This window comes from Macaca mulatta, chromosome 10 (assembly GCF_049350105.2).
Source record: "Macaca mulatta isolate MMU2019108-1 chromosome 10, T2T-MMU8v2.0, whole genome shotgun sequence".
Taxonomy (NCBI): Eukaryota; Metazoa; Chordata; class Mammalia; order Primates; family Cercopithecidae; genus Macaca; species Macaca mulatta.
The window spans coordinates 110943217-110956252 of NC_133415.1; the positions used below are offsets into that span (position 1 = coordinate 110943217).

The window sequence follows — 13036 nt, forward strand, 5'->3', positions numbered from 1 at the left end:
AGACCTGAGCTATGTTGGATCCCAAAACCTGGCCATTTATCCAGTACTCTACCCATTTCTAGTCCTGGACTCAGGCTACCCTGTGCAGATATTGCCAAGGAGAATGGAGAAGACCAGCAAACTCTTACTCATCCTTGAAAACCCAACTCATTCATCACCTCCTCTGTCCTCTTCTGTCTCATCTGGGGCTGGCTCTGAATCACATATACCCTACTACATTTCATATATAAGGCTGCGTTATCATTTAGTTGCATTCACATCTGCTTACCTGCTAGATCACACTCCTGGATCGCAGAGTGCTTGCTTCTCCATTTCTGCACCCATTTCATTTCTGTGGAACCCTCCAGCTGCACTGGCCTCGTTTGCATTCTTCAAACACCCCATGCTGGTTCTGCCTGGAGAACTATGCCCTGCACCACCCGCTCTGTGGGAAGTTCTTCTGATCTTCCACACCAGATGTGTACCCACATGTCTCCTCCTCAGAGAAACCTTCCCTGACCGCCTGTTTAACACAGCCCCGCAGCCCCTGGCCTGTCCCTGCCCCCGCTGGCCTCATGCCCTGGTGCGACTCTCTTCCTAGCGCATCATGCCTCTCTCCCTGGCACCAGGTCACACGTGCATTTGTTTCCTGGCTTCATTATCTGTCTTCCCACTCGATGTGCCAGCTCCAGGGAAGCAGAGACCTTGCAGGTCTGACTCCCTCCTGGCACCAGACACATCAAAAGCTCTCAACACACATCCATAGGATGAAGGAACCCTCAGTGTCTGGCGCTGTTAATGAATTTAGTCTTAATTAATCATCTTAACAGAAATGTCTCAAAACCTCCCAAGGAGGAAAGCAGAATTTGTTCTTACTACATAATGGATCATTCTTCCTAGCCATCCACTTATTTCCTCCCAGAATATCTTCCCCTCTGTTGTAAGAATGGTGACTTTGGAGAATAGTCCAGGAAGAAAACCCCAGCTTCCTGCCTAGAGATCTGTCCACCCTCTTGCTAGCCCACTAGCTTGTAGTTGGCTCAGCCGTGGGTCTGGGATGTTATATATTCATTAATTAATCAATTCAGCTCCAATGCCAGCCTCTGCTTGCCCACTCACTAATCCAGCTGAGGGACAGTTGGGACCACCCCAATACTGGGCGTAGGCCAGGCATTTCCAACAACCAAGAAAAGCAACATGTGCTATGAGGGAAAACACACCAGCTGAGCCCCCCTCTAAACACCGCACAAAAGTACAAATCTGTTGATAAGGGAAGAGGCCATGGAGATGAACCAGGGAGAGTCTCAGATACCTAAGTGGTGGATACACACACTGGCGTCCTCCCAGACCAGTGCCCTGGTAATTATCTAGGAGGTAACATGTAGCTCAACTGAATCATGCTTCCTCCTCTCTCAGTTCCCCAAGGCAGGCTCTGGATATCTGCTCATCTCATGGCTGCTAAGCCAGAAAAATGTCCCCCTACCTCGTGTAGATGATTCCCCTTGCTGTTGTCTCAGAGCCATTTTCCAGCTCTAGGTCCACAACAATGGGGTATGGCGGAAACCTAGGGGGTCAATGAGTCAATCAACAAACACTGGCTGAGCACCCCAACGATAGAGTGATTACTGCTTATAGGCAGGGAAAAAGAGTGTGGGGTGGTGGAGTCCGGAGGTAACATTATCCGTGAATTTCATTTAGGGATTGTTACAAAGAGTGGACGCCAACTAAAATGCATATTTTCTCCAAACACATGTGCTGTAATATTTATAGCAGCACTTTTGTGGTGGCCAAAAACTCAATGCAACGTCCATTAGGAAATACTGTTCAGGAGCAGAAATGAACGCTAGGGCCACTCACAGCAATGGGGATGCTCTGTCAATCATGACATTGGGCAAAGGCAGCCAGGCACAAAGGAGAACATCTGGATGTTTCCACGCACACAAAGTTCAAATCATGGCAAAGCTAATCTTTGCAGAGGGAAATCAATGAGAGCCAGGGAGGACGATGGCTCTGGGGGCCGCTGGGTGAGGCTGGCAATGATTTGTTTTCTAATCTCCAGGTGGTGTTTACAGGCGAGCCTTCTCTTTGACATACTTAATTAAGCTCTGTACACTTGAAAGTTTGTCCACTTCTAGGTGTGCATACTTCCACTGCGGATTTAAATTTTCAAAGAAGGTTAGGGTGTTAGGTCTGAAGGTTTCCCCGAGGTTTTCCGCAGAGGAGCAAACGGGCTGAGAGGTGGACGAAGGGCCCAAACGTGAGCAAAGAATGGCAGCAAGCCCGCACCCAAGCGAGGCAGCGAAAGCACAGCGACCCCACCCTCGCCAGGTGCTGCGCCATCTCCGCCTCCGAGTCCTGCGTTGCCTGGCAACCGGTCTTCCAGGAGACGCGAGACGCTGAGCCCAGGGCCAGAGCTAGCGGGGCGCACGGAGCCCCCAGGCCTCATGGCGCAGAAACCGCTCAGCACAGCGGCGGCTGAACGCATGAACCTTGTGGCTCAGGATGAGATCTGGTAACGCCTGGGATCCGGTAACGCGGTGGGCTCTTGTTCCCACCTGAAGTGTCCACACCTGGGGTCTCAGTTTCCCCACCAAGTCCAGGAGGTGGTCAACCACTAAACTCGAGGGGTGCGCGCTGAGGATGGTCAGGGGCCTTGAGGAAAGGGGTCAGTGTTAGGGACATGAGAGCGACAGGAGTGCCTTTCTCCCTTTCCTTCTCGCTCTCCTGCTGGGCCCACCAGGAAGACTTGAGAGATTGGCTTTCAACAATCAGCACAGATTTGCTTGTTGAAATCCAACTAAAGTGTTCATGTTTTTTGTTTTCTTTTTTTTTTTTTCTTCAAACCTCAGCATCCAACCAGAATGTGTTCATGTTTTTAGAACTGATTTTTTTTTTTTTTTTTTTTTTTTTTTGAGATGGAGTCTTGCTCTGCGGCCCAGGCTGGAGTGCAGTGGCACCATCTCGTCTCGCTGCAAACTCTGCCTTCTGGGTTGAAGCAGTTCTCTGCCTTTGCTTCCCGAGTAGCTGGGATTATAGGCGCCCGCCACCACGCCCTGATAATTTTTTTGTATTTTTATTAGAGACGGGCTTTCACCATCTTGGCCAGGCATGTCTTGAACTCCTGATGTCGTGATCCACCCGCGTTAGCCTCCCAAAGTGCTGGGATTATAGACTGGAGTCACCGTGCCTGGCCAAATTTAAAAAAAAAAAAAAGAAAGCAAAAATCCTAATATTTGTTCAATTTGAATGAAATACATGAAAATTCCCTGATTTTCCTGGGTTTTTAAGTAATATATTTTAACTTTAAAGTACATCCATTTTCTAAAAGATGTATGTCTAGCAGACATTTGTCATGGATATTTTAATTGGCATGTTTTCTGCTACGTATCATTGCATCTCTTTGAAGATTTAACTCATATGGGAAGTTACTGATTTAGATGCAAGTAAGTTGTAGTAACAACAATATATACGTGTTTACCTTCTAAACTTCAGTTATCCTATTTACCCTCTCTATAATTTTTACCATTTCCTTGTAAAACCTATATTAGTCACTTCATATGTGTCTTTCAATTGCTTTCACTTCATAAATTTATTTTATGGAAAACTTTATATCATTCTCATAAATAGAAAAACTTTATCATTTGGCATAAAATGCACACCTATTTTTTACAAAATCTTTATCCAAGCGTCCCAATAGGAGATGCTACCACAGTGAATCTGTTTCCTCTGTCTGAAATGCCCCTTCCTCTCTTCTTCACCAGACAAACTTCCACTCATCCTCCAAGACCCAAATCTAAATGGCCCTTCCCCTTTCAACAGGGCCCGTGGTTATTGAACACTTAAATTGTAACTGGTCCAAATGGGATTAAACTGTAACTGTAAATTGCACAACAAATTACAAAGATTTATTTTTAAGAAAAAGATTATTTGAATGACTGTCAGTCGGGTGCCGTGGCTCACACCTATAATCCCAGCACTTTGGGAGGCCGAGGCAGGGGGATCACCTGAGGTCAGGAGTTGAAGACCAGCCTGGCCAACATGGCAAAAGCCCATCTCTATTAAAAATACAAAATCATGCAGGCATGGTGGTACACGCCTGTAATCCCAGCTACTCAGGAGGCTGAGGCAGGAGAATTGCTTGAACCTGGGAGGCGGAGGGTGCAGTGAGCTGATCATGCCATTGCACTCCAGCCTGGGCAAAAAAAGGCGAAACTCCATCAAAAAAAAAAAGAGTGTCACCTGTTTATTCTTATGTTCTTTTTAATGTAGTTAATAGAACATTTAAAATTGTTTATGCAGCTCATATTTGTGGCTTATGTTACATCTTGATTGAAATAGACTCTGCCTTAGATGCTCATGCCCAGGGCAAAGAGTTGACCAGGGCCTCCAAAACTGGGGGGTGGGGATATGCTGATATTGAATAGAAGAATATCGAATATTCTATTTCTTCCAGAATAGAAGAAACTAGAAAACTCAAAATGACTCAGTGTTTAATTCAATGTTCACAAAATGTGGCACGTAAGCTCGTCAACTGCAATGCCACTCAGCTCGTGGGTAGTTAGATATAAACGACATTAGCATGGAGCAAAAGCAAGGCCAGATCAGGATGGGAAAGTGAGGCACTTGGGCTGCAATATTTAGGGAATGCTCCACGTCAAGGTTATGCAGATGCTGTCTCTGCACTTGCAGGAAGCAGGGAGTGAGCGCCTCCTTTACTTTTGCACCTCCTTAAATTTCAGGTCATAAGGGCCTCCAAGATAAGAGGTCTGGTACCTAGAAACCTCCTCAGGCAGAATCGGCCCCAGACCGGCCCTTACCCGGCATACCCTCCCAGCCATAACAGCCAACCAGCATCTCTCTCTCGTCAGCCGCGTGTCTCCCTTGCTGGCGGGAGGTGCTCAGTGTCAGAGGTTCTCACACTCTCTGGTTCCTCACTCCATTCCTGGTGCAGAACCACTGTCCAGTCAATGTCCGTAGAGAGTGGAAATGTCCCCCACAGAACCCTTGAACCTTTTTCCATGTTGCCCAGCACTCAGAAACTTTCTTTTTCAGGAAATACCGTCTGAAGGCTGAATCGGAAGCACGGCAGAACTGGCCCCAGAAATGGGGGTTTTTAACAACCCCTTTTGAGGAGGTAAACATTTTATGAGCCCCGAGGTTATAGAATCAATCATTTAAAAGAATGAATGATTACAAAGTCTATAATTTGCAAGAATAAAATTAAAGAGCATGTTGTAGGCAAAGATCACTAACTCCGAAACCAGAAGGTTCCTGCCTTTCACAGATTCCTGGGCACTGACCACAGGCCAGGCATGTTCTAGGTGCTTCGGCAGAACCAGCTGATCAAATCTGGACAAGAACCTCGGTGCAGAGACAGGTGCTGTCTTATGCCCATTTACAAATTAGGAAATTGAGCTCCAAGACCTGCAAAGTCACACAACCGATAAGGACCACACTCAGGTGAGAAGCGGCTGGGTCTGACGCCACGGCCACCTGACCTCAGACTTCCCATCTGTAAAGTGGGATGAGAGTCCTCACCTGCCTAACTGAGCGACTGCGAGGTGCAGATACAAGAAGGCCATGGACACCTTGCCTGGCCTCGAAGCCAAGTGACATACGAAGGATTCTTGGGAAAATGCTGTCAGTATTCCCTAAAAATCACAAGTCCAGAAGTCTACAGGGACCAGCTAGGTGACAGAAACAGGAGACAAGGCCAAGCATAATTAATCAGAAGGGGGGGGAGACTCAGGCAAAGAGGCCACTGGTCCTGTCCAAAGAGGCAGCCAGCATGAGCCCAGACAAGTGCAACCATATGGGAAGGCCAACTGCATATTCCCATCACTCAAGAGAGTCCAGAAAGCCAGATGTTTACATGAAATCTTCTGAGTCCAGAAATGAAATGCTGCTGTGGGTTCTGGTGGGGTGGTGGCCACCAATCTGCAACCTCTCAAACTTCAGGACAGAACACAAGAGATGCAGAATTAATTAAAATACCGCATCATTCAAAGCATCCATGATTCACAGCAGTGTTAACCCCATTTGTAATTCATCCCACCCGACTAGCTTTGCAATTATGCTGTTCTTAATGAGGTTGTTTTTAATTCTTGGGAGGTACCACAATTTGAAATTTTATGCATAGAGTGAGTTCTTATTAATATAATATGCATAAAGAGTCTATATTAATATTCTTTATATGTAATTAAATTGGGTTTTCAAAAACTTGACCTTGCTTTAAAAATTAAAAGGGGGAGTGGAGGCTCTCCTCTAATATGTTAAAATTTGGTCCTGAAAACTTTTTGGCATTTTTTGTTTGTTTGTTGTTGTTTGAGACAGTCTGGATCTGTCACCCAGGCTGGAGTGCAGTGGTGTGATCTCAGCTCACTGCAGCATCCACCTCCAGGCTCAAGCCAATCTGCCACCTTGGTCTCCCAAATAGCTGGGACCACAGGCACATGCCACCATGCCCAGCTAATTTTTGTATTTTTTGTAGAGATGGGGTCTTGCTAAGTTGATCAGGCTGGTCTTGAACTCCTGACCTCAAGCAATCCTCCCACCTCTGCCTCCCAAAGTGTTGGGATTACAGGCATTAGCCACTACACTCAACCCTTTTCGGCATTTAAAAATTTGAGTCCATAAATGGTAACATTTTCTCAAATTCCCCCACAGGGGATGTAAATCAGGAAGCTGCAGTGAGCAGCAGGAGGGGACGGAGATGGGTCTCGGCTTTGGGTGCAGCAGGCCTGCATTGAGGTTCCCACCCTACTTTCCTAACGGTGTAACTAAGACAAGCCTCTGCCTCCTGTTTCCATGCCTCCCTTCTGTGTCTGTAACATGTGCTTTCTAGGGGAAGCAATGGGGAGGACACTTCCCCCAGCTTCATCTGAGGCTTCCTGTCTCTGGGGATTCTGTTTCAGTTGATCAAGTGTGAAGAAGATCTCCCCACCCCAAAGCCCAAAATCGAGCTTCCTGAGCGTTTCCGCATCCGGCCGGTGACCCCAGTGGAGAAGTACATCAAGGTTCGAAACGTTGTTTTTAAATACTCATTTTCCTAAGTAAGAAATAAGCCCCAAGGGAAACCGATGGCTCCAGATGTGCAAAGCCAGTGCTGAAGGTAAGAGCACAGCGGTGCCAGGTGCAGAGTCCAGGTCCACGCCCTTCCCAAACCCAGCCATGGGAAATATTCCAGGCTAAAGTCTACACGTGCGAGTGCCATGACCTCCTGCTCTGCAGAAGCAGAGAGAGGGCAGGAAAACACGGGGTCTTCATGCATCATTTCAGCAAACATTTCCGGGGGGTGGGCAGGAGGGCAGGGCAGGTCCAGGTGGGGGCTCTGGAATCAGACCACCCGATCCCTGTGCTGTTAGGCTGCTCACCTCCTGTGTGGTCTTGGGCAAGTGACTTGACCTCTCTGTGTCTCCCCTGCCTCTCTTATACAATGGAGGTTAATGAAGTACCTACTTCAGGGAGTGCCGCCAGAGTTCAGCGGGGTGCCCAGCATGTTTAGAGAGTGCCGATGACAGTCAGCTATTACTAAGGTGCAATAGCTTGGCTGAGAAAACAGTAATGAACAAGAAGAGAAGACCCCAGCCCACAGGTCTGGTCTAGAGAACCAACATTAACCAAGAAAATCAACACCATTTGGACATGCTGTGCTAGCACCATGGAGGAAACAGGTCGGTGGTACGTCACAGGATAAGAGAGGGCGAGGTTGTCAGGGAAGGTACCCTTTGAGCTGAGGACTGACGGATGACCAGGCACCCGCCCTAGGAAAAGTATTCTAGGCACAGGGAACAGCATGTATGAAAGCCCTGAGGCAGAACACAGGCTGCTATGTTTCAGAAACAGCAAGGCAAGGTGATGTGGTGGGAGCTTGGGTGGAGGGTGGGGGCAGGAGGAGAAGGTGCGGGCAGAGAAAGGATATGAAGGGATAGGAAGAAATATGAAGGGAGAAGTGGGCAGGCTAGAAGAAGGATTGCAATTGGAGTCCAATTTAGAGCAGAAGCCACTGGAGGGTTGTAAGCAGGACCGTGGAAGGGTGAGACCTGCCTATTGGAAAGATGGCTCCGGTTGCTAAGTGGAGAAAAGATTGTGGGGAGAGGGACAGGAGTGACGGGGCAAACCCAGAGAAGAGAGGTCTTAGACGATGCTCTCACCTGAAGCCTGCACCGTGGCAGACATGGCTCAGATCCCTCTAGAACTGTTGAGCTCCATATGTCTCATGGGTCTGTCATTTTGGTCGGGGGTTCTACCCTCTGCCCAGCTACGGAGAAGGTGGTTCTGCATGCTGACGGGGAGAGCAAATGAAAACCCAAGATGAAGGCCGCAAGGCAAGGGGAGCTCAGCTGCAGCCCTTTGCCTGGCGTGCTCGTGGTCTGATGGGGTAGCTGGCAAGCAGTGAGCATTTGGTGGGCAAGCATCTGTGAGCGCCAACGAATGAATGAATGAATGAATGAACGAATGAATGATGAACGAATGAATGTGCTCCACTGAGTCATGCTGACAGTTTTTCCCCCAAATATAAAGCAATATAGAGCCACTGCTAAAAACTATTTAGAAATACAGCAAAATATAAGATAATTAAAACTCCCATATAGATTCTTACCCATGATTAACGTTTTGGGGGTGTTCCTTCCAGAGGTTTTCCTACACGTCCCTCGACCTGTAAGAGTAACCACCTCACCAGCTCAAGCTCTTGTTATTATCTCTTAGCCGCTCACCGTGCTGACCGCTTCACATGGGCTGTCTCATCTTATTTCCGCTGCAGCCCCTGATACTATCATCCTCAAACCCATTGTGCAGATGGGAAAACTGAAGCTAAAAAAAAGCTGAATTCCTTTCCCCGGCCACACAGCAAGTGTGTCTGATTCCAGAGCCCTGCTTTTAAATGTTACCCTCAAATATTCCTCAAATGTATGTCCATGTATATGTATGTACACACACTTGTGCACACACACACATATACAAATCAAACTACACAGGCTGCTTTCTAATCTCATTTTTCCACTTAACAACATACCCTGGGCATCTTTCCATGCAGTTAAAAAAAGCACTCTAAATCACTATTATATTAATGGCTGTGTTTTTCTCCACTGTGTGGATCTGTCATCATTGATTTAACCATCCCCCTGTCCCTGGCCATCGAGGTTGTATCCGGCGTGAGATTTGGGAGAATAATCCTGCAAGGAACACCCTTGTAGACACAGCAATTTGCTCTGGGTCTGTCATTTGCTTGGAATTAGTGCCTACAAAGGTGACTGTTCAGATGAAATGCACCCATTTAGGGAGCTCGCTCTCCTGTGGCCTAGAGCACTGGGCTGGCCAGAGAACAGAGGAAGACAGACTGGGATGTAGGTCGGACATTTTTCCAGAGCTAGGCTTTAATTCTGCCAACTCCCTGCCTCCACCTCCATCCCAAGAATACGGTGGGATCTGCTTAGTGTCTATAGTGTCCCTCAGCCACACGCTGTCCCCACAGATCCCTTGCCTGCCCATGAGGCTGGACTTTCCCTGGGCCTGCTCTGCACAACCACAGTTATTCTCTTTCCAAAGAAAGTGCCCCCACCTAGATACCAGAGAGGTGCCCCTCCTGGAGAATGGGAAGCAGGGAGGAACCATTCAGGCACCAAAACAAACCGAAACATGGTTTTTTCCTGTGAGAGACTCCTGTCTAGGAGCAAGGGCCAGCTGTTAAAGCCACACTCACCAGACAGAGCCTGTGGGGTGGCAGGGGTAAGGAAAAGAACTTTGATTCAGGTGAGAAAGGTCCCCAGACTCTGCTTCCCTCCAAACTTCCTTTCTTGCCCAAGAAATGGTAATGGTGGCCGGACGCAGTGGCTCACGCCTGTAATCCCAGCACTTTGGGAGGCCGAGGCGGGTGGATCACGAGGTAAGGAGATCGAGACCATCCTGGCTAACACGGTGAAACTCCGTCTCTACTAAAAATACAAAAAATTAGCCGGGCGTGGTGGTGGGTGCCTGTTGTCCCAGCTACTTGGGAGGCTGAGGCAGGAGAATGGCGTGAACCCAGGAGGCGGAGCTTGCAGTGAGCTGAGATCACGCCACTGCACTCCAGCCTGGGCGACAGAGCAAGACTCCATCTCAAAAAAAAAAAAAAAAAAGGTAACTGGTTTCTTTCTTCCACCTTTCTTCCACCTTCCCATCCTCTCATTGGTGACCAGAGTCTTTAAAAACATATTTATTTTTAATAGGTAACCTTGATACCTAAAAGGCCATTCGATGAGATGCCTCCTTCCCTCTGGACCCCTGGAGCCACTGTCACCCATTTGGCATGCACTCTTGCATAGACAAGGACATCCATGGGCCTCTGGCCTCATTTTCTTATCATATAGCTTGTCCCATACTTTGAATAGTTTCGTGCACCTCTTTTCTCTTAGAAGTTTATCTCATCCTTCTAAACCATTGCATGACACACCACGGTGTGGATGGGCCATAGTGAATGAGCCTCCATGGGTGGATATGCAGCTTATGTCCAATCGTTTGCTATTACAAACAGCTCCACAAGGCATCCCTTGCGCCACCATGGGTGTGTACGTGTGTAGCTATCAGGATATTTTAGAATGAATGCCTCAGGATAGATTTTGGGTCAAAGGGTGTTTGCATCTGCACTTTCAAAAGATAATTGCCAGGCTGGGCGTGGTGGCTCACACCTATAATCCCAACACTTTGGGAGGCCGATGCAGGTGGATCACCTGAGGTCAGGAGCTCGAGACCAACCTGGCCAACATGGTGAAACCCCGTCTCTACTAAAAATATAAAAATTACCTGGGCACGATGACACATGCCTGTAATTACAGCTACTCAGGAGGCTGAGGCAGGAGAATCACTTGAACCCAGGAGGCAGAGGTTGCAGTGAACTGAGATCGCGCCATTGCACTCTAGCCTGGGTGACAGAGCCAGACTCCGCCTCAAAAAAGGAAAAAAAAGATAATTGCCGTATCGCCCTTACTCCTATAATGCCCTTGTTAACAGTGGCGTTTTCATCTTTTTGCCCCTCTGCTGGGTGAAACATGATGTCTCACAGTGAATTTCAACTGCATTTCTTTTACAAGTTAGATAAAGACTTGGAAGTTAGTCTGTGTGCTCCCAAAGGCCTGGCTGGACAAACAGAATTGAGAGCTGCTTCCCTTCTGAACAATTCTGCTCGTAGCTGGTTCAAAGAAGCTTCTGGCATTCATTGATGACCCACCCTACATGTAGCCTTGCAGGAGACTAATTTTAGGAGTTCATCAAGAGCATATGTTAAGGGTCTTCATCCACAGCAGCAGCCAGCCCACTTGGGACCATCCCTTCCTGCCACCGCCTCACCGGCAGGTTCCATTAGTAAAAGTGAACTCATAACCCCAAGCATAGTAAACCTCTTTATCTCAGTTCTTCTGCTAGAACAAATGTCCCGTACGGTTGCCTTTGTTCAAATCCCCTTATAAGAGCAGAACAGATTATTTCAAAAGAAGGGGAAAACCTGCCTAAACATTTACCCTCATTTTCCAAAAATGTCAAATCTGTCCAAGGAATTGATAAATGAAGTTGTGTTTTTTCATTCCAGATAGAAGCCCATTTTACTTTTGGTTTTTAAAATTAAATTCAATTGCTTTTCATTCCTGTGATCTCTACGGTTTGGAGTGTGTGTGTTTATACAGACGCATATCGTAGAGCCTTCTCATCGAAACAGAGTGATGTACGCCTGCCACAATGCCATCTGACAATAGTGCCATATATTTTATAAAAGGCAGTGAGAACTGTTGTACTTGATATTTCTGCATTTTTTTTTTGCTTTCTTACCAAATAAAAATTATTTTGCTGGAGGTCATGAATTAAATATGTTAGACATTACATGATAAAGAAACGTGTTTGATGTTCATCACTTCCAGGAAAGATGGGAGCCTCTGAGTCCAGCCGATTGGAATGTGCTTGTTTTCAGTACACATCAGGGAGGCTGGCTTTTCTTTTTGTCTTTTCCACCCCTGCCTCACATGCCGATGCTGGATGCCTCGTGTCTCTGTGGCCCAAAGTCACTAAATCCCCTGCATTTCCATTCCAGGTCCTTCCATCCCCGCCAGTCCCACAGACCACCCAGGGCTTCATCGGCTGGAGATCTGCAGTGCCAGGCCTGAACAAGTGCCTAGAGCTGGACGATGAAATCAGAAGCTGCAAAGGTGCTTTTGCGCGAGAGCTGTGCTGGCCCAAGCAGGGCGTGCACTGAATCCAGGCGGAGCTTCTGCCCAGGGGTGGTGCATGTCGGTCGCCAGGCACCCAGGGCCATGCCAGGCAAAGGAAGAGCTCCCCTGAATCCCGAGGACACAGTCCCCTGCGTACTTGCCCATGGGATGTTGCAAAGAACACAAAGTGTGCCTTAGACATTCTTAACTCATCAGCGTCTCCCTTCCAGAATGTTCACGTCCACACCCATTCTTGGCTGATATAAGAATAAGGCTTCTCTCATTTGTTTTTGATACCTTGGGAATTTCTGCGCAGGGCTTTTAAAAAAAAAAAAGTGATTCAACTTTAAAAATATTTGTTTAGGTCCTTCAATGTAGCTTTCCATTGCACCTATCACCATCCTTATTTGTGACAAACTTGTTGATCAGGTGTTTCTCTATCCAGATATCCCTGGGCTTGTTTTTCAGGAAGAATAAAACACTTAGAGAATCTCTTGGCTCTCCTTGCTCAAGAGATCTGCAGTTATTTAACAGCTTTAAAGGCAGGAATGAGCCCAAGGTTTGCCACTGGGCCTAGATTCACAGGAGAAAATGGGCTTCCCAATCCCTCTAAGAAAACCGCTCCTGCTGACCTGTCCCGGCCGCCCCCAGTCCAGCACAGAAAGCTCCGGGCTGCCCAATTGGGCCATTTTCCTGCCCCAAGTACATCAACCCCACAGTTACCATTTTCTTTCTAAACACTGCCTAGCTGTCTCTCTTCTCCTCCTCCTACAAATGGGGGCTGGGGACATGGAGCGTCCACCTGGCCAGAAGGAAAAGCCAGCATGTCCTCAGGCCTCATGAACTGGGCCCCAAAAAGTAGGAGAGCTGAGTTTGCAGCA

General features: G+C 47.5%; 1 protein-coding gene across 1 annotated transcript; it reads left to right on the plus strand.

Annotated features, from left to right (window-relative positions):
• Positions 1–2368: 2368 nt before the first annotated feature.
• Positions 2369–12528, plus strand: CIMIP1 (ciliary microtubule inner protein 1). The gene is given in 4 exon segments (NM_001193772.3): positions 2369–2491; positions 5032–5113; positions 6894–6995; positions 12038–12528. Coding segments are annotated over 4 exon segments (414 nt in total). The 5' UTR covers positions 2369–2423; the 3' UTR covers positions 12200–12528.
• The last annotated feature ends 508 nt before the right edge of the window (positions 12529–13036 follow it).